The sequence below is a fragment of the Colobus angolensis genome, unplaced genomic scaffold (assembly GCF_000951035.1).
Source record: "Colobus angolensis palliatus isolate OR3802 unplaced genomic scaffold, Cang.pa_1.0 Scaffold97, whole genome shotgun sequence".
Classification (NCBI taxonomy): Eukaryota; Metazoa; Chordata; class Mammalia; order Primates; family Cercopithecidae; genus Colobus; species Colobus angolensis.
In genome coordinates, this window is record NW_012123709.1 from 7,939,682 (window position 1) to 7,954,459 (window position 14,778).

Consider the following 14,778-nt stretch of genomic DNA (forward strand, 5'->3'; position numbering starts at 1 on the left):
AAGTAGGCACACATCATTTCCATTTTGTAAACTGGAAAACCAGGGCTCAAAAGGATTGAGTAAGTTATCCAAGACTTTACATACGTGAAGTGGTTGAGCCGGTATTCAAAGTCAGTTTGGTCTGATTCCCAATGTGCTTATTCATTACACTCAATCTCACTCCCCCATCTCATATCTATATCTACAACTATGTCTATACTGTTATGTCTAGCTCTATCTGGATCTATATTTAATATAAAATAGTGAAAAAATCAGGATCAGACCAGGTGTGGTGGCTCACACCTATAATCCTAGCACTTTGAGAGGCTGAGGCAGGCAGATTGCTTGAGCTCAGCAGTTTGAGACCAGCTTGGGCAACATGGCAAAACTCCATTTCTACAAAAATTAGCCAGGCATGGTAGTGCACGCTGAGGTGGGAGGATGGGTTGAGCCCAGGAGTTGGAGGTTGCAGTGAGCTGAGATCGCACCACTGCACTCCAGCCTGGGTAACAGAGCCAGACTGTGTCTAAAAATAATAATAATAATAACCAGGATCGTGTGAATATGAATAAAGTGTGAGGCTGAGACTATACACCATGATGTTCAGTACAGCATAAAAATTTGGGGCTTCAAATGTGACTTTGACTTCTTGGTTGTCAAGTAAGAAAGGGAAATGTGGTCACTTTCAAAGTATATACTATCTAGTTGGAGCAATACGGTAAGAAGGGTTTATTTTGGGAAGTTTCATGGAAAGAGTGAATTTGTGCAGGGTCTTTAAGAAAAGGAAAATGTAGTTTAGTGGAGGAAAAATGTTCCTCATTAGTGCTTCTCAACCAGACGTGTCTACTGCTCTGAGACATTTTACAAAGGTTTTCAAATTACATTCCTGTTGACTGTGGATAGGTGTCCCAGGGAATGTGGCCCTCTGTTGGGAATTCTGCCAATTCTGTTGGGAATTCTGGTACAATGTGTTGCTGAGGGTGTACTAATGGGAGAGCACAAGTGAGAGTCTCTCAGGTGTGTTGAAAGGAGAATAGGGTGAAGAATACCTGTTTTAGAGAAAGGGAGAAGAATGAGCCACTTATTAATCCATTTATTCTAAAAATACTCAGCATATGCCATGTGCAAAAGAAAGATGAGATAAAAAAAATAGAACACATATCATGAATTAGATGCCGCTCACTGTATGCCAGGCATTGTGTTAGGAGCTTTACATATATGATTTCATCTAATCACCAGCACAACTTTGTAAAGTACAAGTAGTGCCCGTTTCACGAGCCAGGAGACTTGATCTTAGAGAGAGTTTAAGTAACTTGCCCAAGGTCTCTTCTTGACCAGTTTCAGAAGTAACCATTCTTATTGAATTTCCTGTAAACAGTGCTCCTATAGCCCAACTGAGGAGATAAATAAAAATGGTTTTGATTAACACGCACTCTCTCAAAGGATTTATGGCCTAATTGTAGGATAAACACCAGTACGCTCATATTCCTGAAAACAATATAAAAATCCCCAAAGAGGCAAAAAGAGGTTAGAGGGAGTCATTCTGCCAGGATTGGGGCTGGCATCCAGGAAGCTGTAGAAGGTGTTACCAGTGGCAAATCCATACAGGTCTGCAGGAACATCACTTCCTGCCTCCTCAGAGGAAAGAATTCAACCGAGGAGCCCTAGGCAGAAGGAGAGGCCGGGGCGAGTTTTAGAGCAGGAGGGAAGGTTTATTAAAAAGCTTTAGAGGGGAGTTGCAGAGTGTGAAAGAAAAAGAAAAAGCTTTAGAGCAGAAATGAAACAAAGTAAAATACACTCGGAAGAGAGCCAAGCGGGCAACTTGAGAGATCAAGTGCACGGGTTGACATTTTGACTTGAGGTTTTATATGCTGCCATATCTCTGGGGTCTTGCCTCCTGTTCTCCGATTTTTCCCTTGAAGTAGGCTGTCCGCTTGCGCAGTGGACTGCTAGCACTTGGGAGGTGAGATGTTTACTAGAGTTGTCCACGTGCTCATTTGAGGCCTTCTTCCCTTACCAGTCATATGTTCCTAGGAGGTCATATACCAGTTAAACTATCCCATTTTGCCTCTTAAGTACATGCTTGAGCCCACTTGCCCAGCTCCTGAGATCTTACCAGAAAGCGGCTGATCACCAACCTCAGGTGTTTCTATTTATTAGGAGACTGCCTTTCCCTGGCACTGGCTGCGACCAATTATTATTTTACAGAGGCAGTGTAACAACCGCCTGACCATCACCCGATGGTCGCCTAACGTTTCGGATTCCTGGTGTGTGTGTGTGTGTGTATGTGTGTGTGTGTGTGTGTGTGTGTGTGTGTGTGTGTGTGTGTGGCGGGAAAGCCCCCTTCTGCTCTGCTCATGTCTTACCAGCTACCTACTGAAACAGAAACAGCATTTCAGCTAACTGAAAAGGATGGATAAGATTATGGGAGATATTACTGCATGGGAGAGATGTTCTGGGAGAAACAGTAGTGTGTCTTATAAGGACTTTTTAGCAACTTGATATTAGTACAATTTATCTGGAAAAGGTTAGACTTAAATTATAGAAGAATTCTGTCCTTTTGAGCTAAAAAAAAAAAAAGAAAAGAAAAGGAAAAGGATCATAGAGGAGTAAATTGCGTATACAGGACAGAAATGGACAGACTTGAAGTCCAAGCACACATCTTTATTGATATCTCTTCAATTCTGCATCCTGCCTCATCTTCTTAGTCAACACAGAGAAGGAATCCAGGAATGGTTAGTAGAGTGACACTGACATGTAAAATTCCATCTACTGTTTCGGCAATTTAAGACCTCAAAAAGCAAAGAGGGAATTCCAAAGGAGTGAGCAGTCAAATGGAATCTCTGGACCCTACACTTCTCTTCCTTCCTGTTCCATCTCCACACACTCCTTCCACCTTTGAAATGTCAGATCCTTTTTTCCCAATGATGGCACTGCCAAGTAAGGGAAAATAAAGAGGCTTGTTTTGCAGCTCCAAGAATCTGATTGGGTGAGAATGAGGGCTTGCTTAGCTCATAGATAAGTCTTCTCTCAGGTCCATCCTGGCCTGCTCTCTGACATCCCTACCTTATAGCTCTTGGATGCATTCAATACAGATGCATGCTTTGGATTTGGCAGCAATTTGTACACATGCCACACAGAGATCATGGAAGAGAAATGAAAGTGATCACAAGTACCATTAGGCCTAGAGATTTGGAAAAATGAAATATGTTCTATAGAACTGATTACTGCTTTGGAAGAGATTTAAACTGTGCCTAGAAATCTGTTTCACAGATCTTATTGTTGCTACAGAAGAGATCTCAACTGTCCTAAAGTGCTGAACTCTGCTCCCACTGTGCCCACAATGATGCCACAGGTGGATTGTTGCTGCCCCACCCGCCCCCCTACTTACCCTCACCCACCCAACCCATTATGACACGCTGCCCTGCCCAGCCAGAGATTATATAATAAGTCCAGCTATGCCTGCTTACCATCAGTAAGGCATTGCCCTTTCTGATAGTTCTGACATTCAGTTGGAAATCTCTGTTGGGAGCAGAAGAAATCTCAACTGGGAAGAGAAGGGTGAGCTCAGAGGGCATCATCACACCACATTGCTGTGTGTAAAGACCATAGAAAGAAAAGCAAAATCCAGGGAAAGTGATTAAAACATAAAAAAAAAGAAGGAGGCAGGAGAAGAAATTGAAAAGGGAATTAAAACAAAAGGGCTTAAACAGGAAGAGAAAAGAAGAGAAGATGCAATGTGAAAGAAGAATAGAGATTTGGTACTCTGCTTTTCTTAGATGGGATTTGGTCCTGAACTTGTGTAGTACAATGATTAGGATATGCTGTGCCTGAGAGCCTGACATGTGTTTCTTCCTTTCAGTAGTTGTATCCTGTTGCCCATGCTGCTGTTTCTGCTGTTGTTTTAGGGTCAGCTCCACTTATAATAGCTAGAGCTTTTTCGAAAGCAGGGTGGTAATAAACTAATAGAAATCAGTCAGCCAACTTTATGGTACCCTCTAACTCTTCCACTATTTTTTAAAGATTCTCTGAAGACTTGGTTGGAAACAATCACTCAGCGGATTTGTCAGTAGACATACATGAGTACCCTTAGCAACTTTACTTGTGATGGGACAAATGTAGGTGAGAAAAGGAAAATGGAGCCAAAGTGCGGAAAAATTTGAAAACAGAAAGATTGCTGGGCTCCAGTGATTTTCATTTATGAGATTTTAAAATCAAAATATGATCTGGTTTACTGAAATTTAGCTTGTAAAAACTACTGCAATTGATCCTGGGAAGCGTGAGAGTGTAGGAGGCTTAGGTTTCTTCTTGGCTCTGTGTGGCCTGAACACAAGGCCTACCTTTTACCTGCTCCTTCCTGGGGCAATTACTGCATTGGCTGTTGGGAGCTTTTCCATAACGGATGTTTGTGTTCACATTTTAGGAACGCTATGATGGAAGACGTTGGACAGAATCCACTGGATGATGTGTAAGTAAGGGAATAATAAGAGTTCGGTAGAGGAAGCTCCACGGGAAGTGTCTCCAGCAATCCAGTAGGGAAGAGCTCCACTGTGTGAGACCGTATCTCCTCAAGTCTGGGGAGGCTTCCTAGGGAGAAGAAACTTTGGCTTCAGTTCTCTGTTCTTCATCAGACTAATGATGAAGGCTTTCAAATAGGTTTTCAAAGACCTCTAGTGTTTCAAACAGCTAATCAGTCTTGCAGGAAAAAGATTAATCTCCCTTCCGGCCTCCACTCAGCCCATGTCCCTGCCTGACTAGGTTAGAAGATAACAAAAGGAGAAACCTTTCCCTTGCAGGTCTTTAAATGCTTTAGAGGTGTTGCTTGGATGCTGCATACTTCATCTAAAATATTTCAAAACAAGTGTGTTAAAATATTCATAGAAAAAATATTTCTTTTGCTTCATAAAAGATTTGTTTTAGTGGGTGCCACTCACAGTATTTCAAATTAAAATGTGGTTCCACTCCAGGAATTTACTTTATGCAAAACAGTGTAGAAATCAATTTATCATGGAAAACAAAATAAGGCTGGTTAGGCCTATTAACAATAGAAGATAAGAGAATGAATGAAATTATAGGGGAGCGTCTTCTTAGGGCTCCTATGCTTTCCTGTCCTGAGGTTGGTGATAAAGATGATTTTCTGTAGGTACCAGATGATAGAATTACCATCATTAGAAGCCGTAAAACAGAACCTTGACTGCCTGAATTCAGACCTTGAAAAGGACCTGCAGAAACTGGATATGGAGAATCAGGTTCTCCTTAGAAAGATTAAAGAGAAAGAAGAAACTATTCCAAGGTAAGGCTTTGCGGTTGGTGGGGGAAGGGCCTCTCCTCCCTTGCAGGTCCCTTAGGATACAGAAGGTAGAAGGAAGTTTCACTTATTTGATGGTGAATCTTGGTGTGTTATTTAAATCCTGACGTATGAACTACAGTGCCCTCAAAATACTTCATGGATAGATTTTTGCATTAGGTGTTCACATTAGGTTGACATTTTATTGCCATTGCATTTGGTAGTTACTCTGACTTCCTGAGACTTTGGAAGTAGTTTCTTAAACTGGGGCCCTGGCAGCTTCCTTAGGGGCTGATCCACACCTGGGTGACTTTATATTTTTCAGTCTGGAAAGAGAGCTGGCCTTGTCACTAGAACAAGTCAAAGAGGAGGAGGAGTTGAACTATATCATAGATGATCAGGAGGAATCCCTGAGGGAGCTGGAATTGGAGACAGCAAAGCTGGTAAGGAGGGGTCTAGAAAAGGACCCTTGGGTGCAATTTGTTTGCATTCTGCTGCTCTCTTTCCCAGGAAGTCATCCCATGTTCAGTTCTTCTGTATCTAAAATCATGGCTGTTTAAGAGAGTGTTCTGGGAATGAAGCACTGGGTGTGGGTGCCGAAGAGGCTTTTTTCCCAGATCTGCTGTGTGAGCCAGAGTGCACTTTTCCGACTTGATAGACTAATCCCCCAGATATTATTCTGGTGACCTGGTGAAGGGGGAGAGATGACCATTCTTCCCTTGACTTCCTTTTTCCCCACAGGAAAAAAGTAATGCAATCCTAAGCAGGAATGTGGTGGAGCTTCAGAAAAAGGTAAGGGGAGCCCTGGGTTTTTTAGGGACCCAGAGTCCCTAAGAACATTGTGTCTTCACAAGAGAAAGGCTGGTGGGTGGCATGCAGGAGGGGTGCTAGGCACATTCAGAATGAGAAAATATATACATAAAAGTTCGTGGAAATGCTGTTCTCCACATAGCAAAGCCCACCCTGGAAATAAGTCTCATTTCTTAGGAATCTCAATAAGAGTTATCTTCCAGAACTCTAATCACAGAGACTGGAGAAGAGGGGGTAACTGGCGAAGGTGGCATGGTCCCTCCACACTGCAGCTGCCAATTCTTCTCTGGGCATTACAGATTGTGGTGAGAGGGCTAAAGGGCTGTACAGGGAGAAAGACTTATCCCTCCTCCCACCACTCTGCCCCATTCTCCCTTCCCTGTCTCATTGTCCTCTCCTCCTCACTGTGCCCTTGCTTCCATGGGCGATGGGAACAGACAAGTCTGTCCAGCCCTCATGGAGTCAGGCAGCCTGCACAGGGTAACGGAGATGCTTTTCTGCCAAGCTTCTACCCAGGGCCCGAATTAGTAACCACCGTCTGTACCTGGGACCCCTAGTCTGCCACTGTCCCAGATTTTCATGTCTGTGTGCCATACTTAGTTCATGATTTTTGGAATGCTATTTTAGATTTCAGGGCTATTTACAAATATTGACCTTGAAGAAGAAGCCACAAAGCAGATCCTGGAGGAAATGAGGGTGAGTAGAAAAAACAAACAGATTTTCTGGGAGGTGTGTCAATTCTCGGTCCTGTGAGAAATTGCTCTCAAGGACTCCCCTAGGGTACGTACTGGTTGTGTCTGTGTACTTACCAGAGATGAGTCAGTGTCCTTTATTCCATGTATGTAATCCCACGGCCTGTGGGGCATTCATGACATCACTAGTCACACTAAGAGCAGAGATGACTGCAGTGGATCAAAGTGGAGGGAACTGCTCCAGAGTCCCCATCTTCCACCAGTCAATAAAACACAAGTTCTGAATGCCCACTGGGACCTGCCCTCTGGAAGTTTATTACTTAAGGACACACAAATAAGATATTCAATAGGAAGAAAATATTGACTCCCATAATCATACAGGGATGTGTCGTGATCTTCTGATTTTCCAACCCATGGCTCAAAGGCCCAAGAAGTTGTTTTGTTGTTGTTGTTGTTTTAAATTTATTTTATTATCTTTTGCCTCTGCTGGAAAGTAAGTCCATTGAGAACATCAATTGTTGTCTATGTTGTTAATTTGTTTCCCCAGGACCTAGAACTATGTACCTGGCACATAGTAAACGCCCAATAAATATATATTGAATGAATGACTACACTGGACACCCAATAGTGGGGAAAACCCCTATTAGGAAGCTCTCTGCATATGTATGTGCTGAGTGTGGCAATTTAACTGAGCCAACTGTACAAGAGCCCCACTGTCTTATGCATTTCTCAGAAAAAGAGAAGCCAGGTTTCTCTCTGTCTCTCTCTCTTCTTCTTCTTCTTTTTTTTTTTTTTTTTTTTTTTTTTTTTTTTTTTTTTTTTTTTTTTTTTTTTGAGATGGAGTCTCACTCTGTCATCCAGGCTGGAGTGCAGTGGCAAGATCTCAGCTCACTGCAACTTCTGTTTCCCAGGAGTTAAAGCAGTTCTCCTGCCTCAGCCTCCTGAGCGGCTGGGACTACAGGCGTACGCCACGATACCTGGCTAATTTTTGTATTTTCAGTAGAGATGGGGGTTCACCATGTTGGCCAGGGTTCACCATGTTGGCCAGGGTGGTCTCAAACTCTTGACCTCAAGGAATCTGCCTGCCTCGGTCTCCCAAAGTGCTGGGATTACAGGCCTGAGCCACCACGCCTGGCCCAGGTTTCTCTTTTATTTCCTGTGTGATTCGGAGGACATGCCAGTACACCCTATGAAATATGAGTGGGAGGAAGAGGCTTGTGAGCTTTGGTCAGTAGGCCTGGAGGAAGGAGGATGGCTGGGCTCACTGAATGGGGCACTGGCTTGCTGAGGCATAAATGTCAGCTCTGCCACTCTGCAACTTTTAAACAAGTTGCATACTTAACTTCTCCGCGCCTTTGTTTCCTCATCTGTAAAATGGTGTGGGGGGGTGGGTAATAACAAGTGCCCACCCTAAATTGTTATCAGATGTCTTCAACATATGATAGCCATTAGTACCATGCTCTCTGCTGGTCTGGAGATGGTGATAATTACCCACTTCCCTTCCATAAAAGAATGCTAGTAGTAACTTTCTGCTGTCACTCGTTGTCTTCCACAGGCAAGACTACAGAAGTCAACAGAGTCCTGTGCAAAGCAAGAGGAGGAGCTGGCCAAGGTAGAGGCAGTGTCTCTTCCACTGAGGGTCTATCAGGATAGAATGGGAGAGAATCCCAAGGGTCTTAGAAACAGATCTGTTGAGGCATGGGAGGGGGAGGTACAAAAACATCTTGCAAATGAATTTCTGATTCTTATGCATTCTTATGTAGCTGAAGGGAAAGAAAACTTCTATTAAAAATCCTGCTTTTACCATTTCTTACACCTCTATGTCAAATACCATTGTTGAATTCCAAACCAAAGTGCCTTGCCACATCCCCTGGTATATCACCCGACAGGCATATGACAACTTGGGCAAAATATTTCCTTTGCTTAAGATCAGACCCTATGCCTAACGATGAGATCACCTCTTTGTGATGTGATTGTTGTTTCCTTCAAGTCCGGAGTTGCTAAGTAACCAGCCAAGTGCCAGTGCATCAGGTAGGGCCCCAGGCAGGAGGCTGGGTTTGGCTCTGATTTGACTCATGGGGTTTGTTAATTTTCTTTCTTTTTAGATAGAGAGTGACTACCAATCTGTGTCTGAGCTCTGTAAGGACCAGGTCTACTACATAAAGGTACAACCCGTCTGGAGGAGAAGTCCGAGTAGAGGCAGAATGTCTCCAAGGCCATGCGTTCCTTGGTTTTTCATTAGGCTAGAATGTGTCACTAGGAGAAATGCTCTATATACAACAGCAACAAGAAGACGGATGTTTGTTAAGGATTTACTTTGTGCCAAGTACTGTGCTAAGCACTCAACATATATATAGTATTCTTCTCAATGAATTTGTTCAATAATTCTATGAGCATGACAGTTATGATCAAGGGGATAATGAGGTTTCAGGACATTAGAACGCAGCTAGTAATGGGGAACACAGCTAGTAAACGTCAGAACTGGGATTTGAATACAAGCAGGGACCTGAATGGGAGGGAGCTCTTTTTGTTTATACACATCCATTCTGGTTACTAATATCTTTGAATTTTTTATTGGAACCCCTCCCCCACTGGTGTGTGCATACTGATGAGTACACTGTTTGGAAAATAATTAGCAGAATGCTTGTATTAATGACATCATGATGAAATATGGACATTTTCCATTTATGACTTTTTTTTTTTTAACTTCATGGAAAGAAATACCAGGAAGTTCTGAGGAAGATGAAAGAGGAAAAGGAGGCGCTGCTTCTTGAGAAAGAAATGTAAGCTCAGAAAAATGGCCTCCCTGATGGACTGCAGTGACAGTCTGGCAGTCCGGGCGGTCTTTGAAGGGAGCGGTGCTTCTCAGCATAGTGTGTGTCGCTGTGTAAACGGCCTCCAACAAGTCATCTCTTTCAGCCTCCGCTCCGTGGTTCAGACTGGAAAACCACCAGCATTCAGGCTTTCCTCTTGCCTTCCTCAGCAATTGGTGTTTTAAAAGTCTCTTTTTGGCCAGGTGCGGTGGCTCATGCCTGTAATACCAACACTTTGAGAGGCCGAGGCGGGTGGATCACCTGAGGTTAGGAGATTGAGACCATCCTGGCCACATGGTGAAACCCCGTCTCTACTAAAAAAATACAAAAATTAGCCAGGTCTGGTAGTCGCTACCTGTAATCCTAGCTGCTTGGGAGGCTGAGGCATGAGAATCCCTTGAACCCGGGAGGCGGAGGTTGCAGTGAGCCGAGATCGTGCCATTGCACTCCAGCCTGGGCAACAGAGTGAGATTTCCTGTCAAAAAAAAAAGTATCTTTTTAGTGTTCTTCTCTCTCTCTTTTTTTTTTTTTTTTTGTTATTGTTGTTGTTGTTGCTGTTGTTGTTTGTTCGAGACAGAGTTTCATGCTTGTCGCCCAGGCTGGAGTGCAACGGTGGGATCTCAGTTAACCGCACCTCCGCCTCCCAGGTCCAAATGATTCCCTTGCCTCAGCCTCCCAAATAGCTGGGATTACAGGCATGTGCCACTGTGCCCAACTAATTTTTGTGTTTTTAGTAGAAACAGCATTTCACCATGTTAGCCAGGCTGGTCTCGAACCCCTGATCTCAGGTGATCCACCTGTCTCAGACTCCCAAAGTGCTGGGATTACAGGCATGAGCCACCGTGCCCAGCCCTCATGTTCTTTTCACATGTCCTCAGTTGCATGTCATTCCTGAAAATTATCTGGAGCTATGTTCAGAGAGTAAGAAACGTAGTAAAAAGAGGACTAGGGGCCCAGAAATATTCCTTTATGTGTGTGTACTGTCCCCTTTCCCAGGATGCAGTGGGTCCACCAGACTGACCAGAGGCCCCAGTGATGCCCTTTTATGCTTTCTTTCCATAGACTGTATGTCTCAGGACTTGTCACACTTTCCTTTTGATTATTTATACTTTTCAATTGCATTATATAATATATATAAAGTGCACAAATTTTATACAGTTTGGTGAATTTTTATATGTGAGAACACCACTGAGATTAAGCTATGAAACATTTTGAGTTCCCGAAAAGTCTCCCTGTTCCCTCCTCCCAGTCAATACTCCTGGAAAAGTAACCATTCGCCTGACTTCTATCTCTTTCTTTTTAAAGCATTCTTGACCTTTGTGTAAATGTATTATGTTCTTGATTGTGTCTAGCTTTCACTGAGACTCACTCACATTGTTGCTTGTTCTTTTTCATGGCTGTTATATTCTATATAACATACAGAAATATGGCACAATTTATCTATTCTACTGTTAAGGAACATGTTGTTTATTTCCAGTTAGGAGATTTTAATAATGCTGCTACAAGCATTCTTGTGCATATCTTTTGATGGATGTATCCTCTCATTTTTCTTGGGTTATATGCCAAGGAATAGAATTTCTAGGTCATAGGGTATATACATCTTTGGTTTACTAGAGAAGCTGAACAATTTTCCGAAGTGCCTGTACCAACATCCCCTCCCATAAAAAATGTACAAGAGTTCTAGTTATTCCTCATCCTTACTTTCACTCAGTATTTACAGCCTTTATGATTTTAGCTAGTCTGGCAGGAGGCTGTAGTGATGTACAATTTTGATTTTAAAAACATTTTATTACTGAATAATAATGATATTTTATGTGCATTTTATTGATGATTAATAATGATGTTTTATAGCTTTTCACACAGTTTGGAAATTTGAATGTCCTCTTTGTGATATGTCTTTTGCCTGCGTCTGTGAGATTGTTAGTTTTTTTCTAATTGATTTGTAGGAGTTCCTTATTTTTTTCATAAGATCCTCTGTCAAATGTATGTATTACAGGCTATTCTGTGGCTTTCCTTTTTTACTTTCTTAATGACATTTTGGATAAACAATAGTTATTAATTTGGGGAACAATCTAATCTGTGAAATGTGTCAATCCATTCTTTTTGCTTTCTGCCTTTTTGAGGTCATAAAACTACTCTCTATGGTTTCCCCTAGAATTTTTTATCATTTACCTTTTACTCAGGTTTACATGCTTTTGGAATTTATTTTCTTTTCTGTGGTGTGAGGTAGAGATTAAAATTTGTGGGGGTTTTTTTCCATATGGATATCCAATTGGTCCAGCACCATTTATTGAAGAGACTATGCATTTGCAGTGGTGTCTTATTTTATGTCTGGTGACCATATATGTGTGAGTGTTCCTGGATGCTTTATTCTGCACAATTAGTCGCTGTTTCTATCCTTGTGCCAAAACTACACTAATTACTGTAGCTTTATAATTAGTATTGATATGGTAGCTTAAATTCTGCATGCTTATCTTGGCTTTCTTGGCCCCTTGAATTTCTATATAAATTTTAAAATTGGTTTTTCAACTTCTACCAAAAAAAAAAAACAAAAATCCTTGCTGAGATGTTGATTGGAGTTACATGGAATCTATAGATAAAGTGAGAGGATAATTAGTATCTAAACAATAGTTTTCCAGGGCCAGGTGCTGTGGCTTGTGCCTGTAATGCCAGCGTTTTGGGAGGCTAGGAGGGGAGGTTCTCTTGAGGCCAGGAGATGGAGACCAGCCTGGGCAACATAGCAAGACACTATCTCTAAAAAAAATAAAACAAATTAGCTGGTCATGGTTGTGTGTGCCTATAGTCCTAGCTACTCAGGAGGCTGAGGCAGGAGGATTGTTTGAGTCCAGGAGTTTGAGGTAAAAGTGAGCTATGATTGCACCACCGTATTCCAGCCTGGACCACCAGAGCCTGGACCACAAACAACAATAAAAATAAACAATAGTTTCACACACCATGACATCTTTATCCCTCCATTTATTTAGGTCTTTAATTTCTCACAATAATGTTTTATAGTTTTCTGTGTGGTGTTCTTATACACTTTCCATCGGATTTGTTCCTAAGTATTTAATATTTTTAATGCTACTGTGAATGCTGTGTTAATTTAATTTTCTTTTTTTATTAATTTTTTTTAAAAAAAATAGAGACGGTGGCCAGGGGTGGTGGCTCATGCCTGTAATCCCAGCTCTTTGGGAAGCTGAGGCAGGTCAAGAGTTCAAGACCAGCCTGACCAACATGGTGAAACCCTATCTCTACTAAAAATACAAAAAAAAAAAAAAAAATAGCCAAGTGTGGTGGTGCATGCCTGTAGTCCCAGCTACTTGGGAGGCTTAGGCAGGAGAATTGCTTGAACCTGGGAGGCAGAGGTTGCGGTGAGCCAAGATTATGCCACTGCACTCCAACCTCGGTGACAGAGCGAGACTCCATCTCAAAAAATATAAATAAAATAATAAAATTAAATAAAATAGAGACAGGGTCCCACTATGTTGCTCAGGCTGGTCTCAAACTCCTAGACTTAAGCAATCCTCCTGCCTTGGCCTCCCAAAGTGCTAGGATTACAGGTGTAAGCCAACATGCCCAGCCTTGATTTTTTAATTGATTACTGTTAGTGCATAGAAATACAATTGGTTTCTATATTTTGAACTTGTATCATTAGTCTTGCTAAATTCACCTATTCTAAAAATTTCTTTTAGCTTCTCAACTATAAATAATAACAATTGTATTTTTTCCTTTTCAGTCTTTAACTTTTTATTTCTTTTTCTTGCTTTATTGAATTATTTGCAAGCATTTGCAGGCATTATTTGCTGGTATTATTTATAGGCATTTCCATTAATGGATTCAATCCTATTGCAGAAAGCAAAACTTAGGACAGCAAAACAAATGAACAAACAACGAACAGAAGGTATTGGCGAGTGAATAAAAGCAAGCAGATTCTGGAAGGGATCTGGCACTTGGAAAAAGAGAATTATGGGCATTATTTCCTCATTTCTATAGCTTCTAGCCTGAAGAAAGACCAAACTGGGTGTGTAAGATGCACCAGCAGAGAAAACCTATAGTCTTTTTGGAGTAACAAAATATGGAATAGACAGTTTGAGGCAGCCAAAGATACTGGGGAAAAAGTAGAGAGTCAGACATGGGGAGTTCCTAAATCTGTGTCTGAACTGTACCTGAATCTCTGACTGGACTTCCCAACCATGCATGCTCAGGGCAATGTGTGAGCAGCCCAACTCAGGACATAAGACCAGACCTGACACTGAGCTGCCACCAAGACACAAACTGCAGTCTGAATCCAACGTCAGGGTTCTATCCAGCTTAGTTTTCACTGCTTGTCTTTCTTTTAAGAATGAATCACATCTTCCTGGTTCTTTATAAGTTGAGCAATTATGGGTTGTAAATGTTGAGCGTTGTGAATGTTACCAAGAGTCTAGGATGTCACATAACTTAGGAAAGCACCTTTCATCAGCCTCTCAGATTACGTTACCTAATTCTTGGCTCTGATCTCTTTCCCAGATCCAAAGCCCAGAATGACTCCTCTCAAATAGTGAAACCTGGGTCAATTTTGGTGGACACTACCCAAAGAAACACGGCAAGTTTTTCCTATTCCAAACCTGGGTTTTCCTCTGTCCCCTCCCTCTCCTAGGTTCTCCCTCTCTTTCCCTCCTTTTTAATAATCCTATAATTAGGAAGTAGTGAGGTTTAGTGCCTACTCCACACCACGGAAGCTAGGACGTGGCAGAGGCAGAATTCACACCCAGGCGTCCTGACTCCAGGGCCTCTGCTCTTCTGCCTCTCTGTGAACACATGAAAAGCCATAGCTGTGATTTCTCATTGCTTCCCACAGGAGAAGACCACCATTAAGAAACAGAAGAGAATCTGTTGGTACAAGTAAGTGGAAGAATCTTGCCTTTACCTAGCCTAGACCACATTTCACTCTGTGCATTACCTGATGAGGGCCAAAAGAACAAGGATAAACACATCATCCAGTGATCAGAATACACAAGGCAGCCCCAAATTTCTCCCAACCATTCTTACTTTTCTCAGTGCAGAATTATAACACCAGAGTTAAACAACAGTTATAAATAGCTGGAGAAATGTGTGGCTCTTTCTGAGAAATTTGGGATAAAGATGTAGGTTGCATTTAACTTTCAATTTTCATTCTTACGATCCTAGGTAGAGCCCTTTCCAGTTTTCAAGCCCT

The 14,778-nt window shown here is 42.0% G+C and overlaps 1 protein-coding gene across 1 annotated transcript; it reads left to right on the plus strand.

The window, feature by feature from the left end:
- The first annotated feature begins 3,454 nt into the window (after nucleotides 1-3,454).
- LOC105505015 (transmembrane and coiled-coil domain-containing protein 5B-like) lies at nucleotides 3,455-14,577 on the plus strand. Its single transcript, XM_011932699.1, has 10 exons — nucleotides 3,455-3,540; nucleotides 4,403-4,511; nucleotides 5,123-5,272; nucleotides 5,592-5,709; nucleotides 6,008-6,058; nucleotides 6,704-6,772; nucleotides 8,324-8,479; nucleotides 9,487-9,551; nucleotides 14,091-14,166; nucleotides 14,422-14,577. Exons 3-10 carry the CDS (start codon nucleotides 5,130-5,132, stop codon nucleotides 14,467-14,469), a joined length of 726 nt encoding a protein of 241 aa, XP_011788089.1. The 5' UTR covers nucleotides 3,455-3,540; nucleotides 4,403-4,511; nucleotides 5,123-5,129; the 3' UTR covers nucleotides 14,470-14,577.
- The last annotated feature ends 201 nt before the right edge of the window (nucleotides 14,578-14,778 follow it).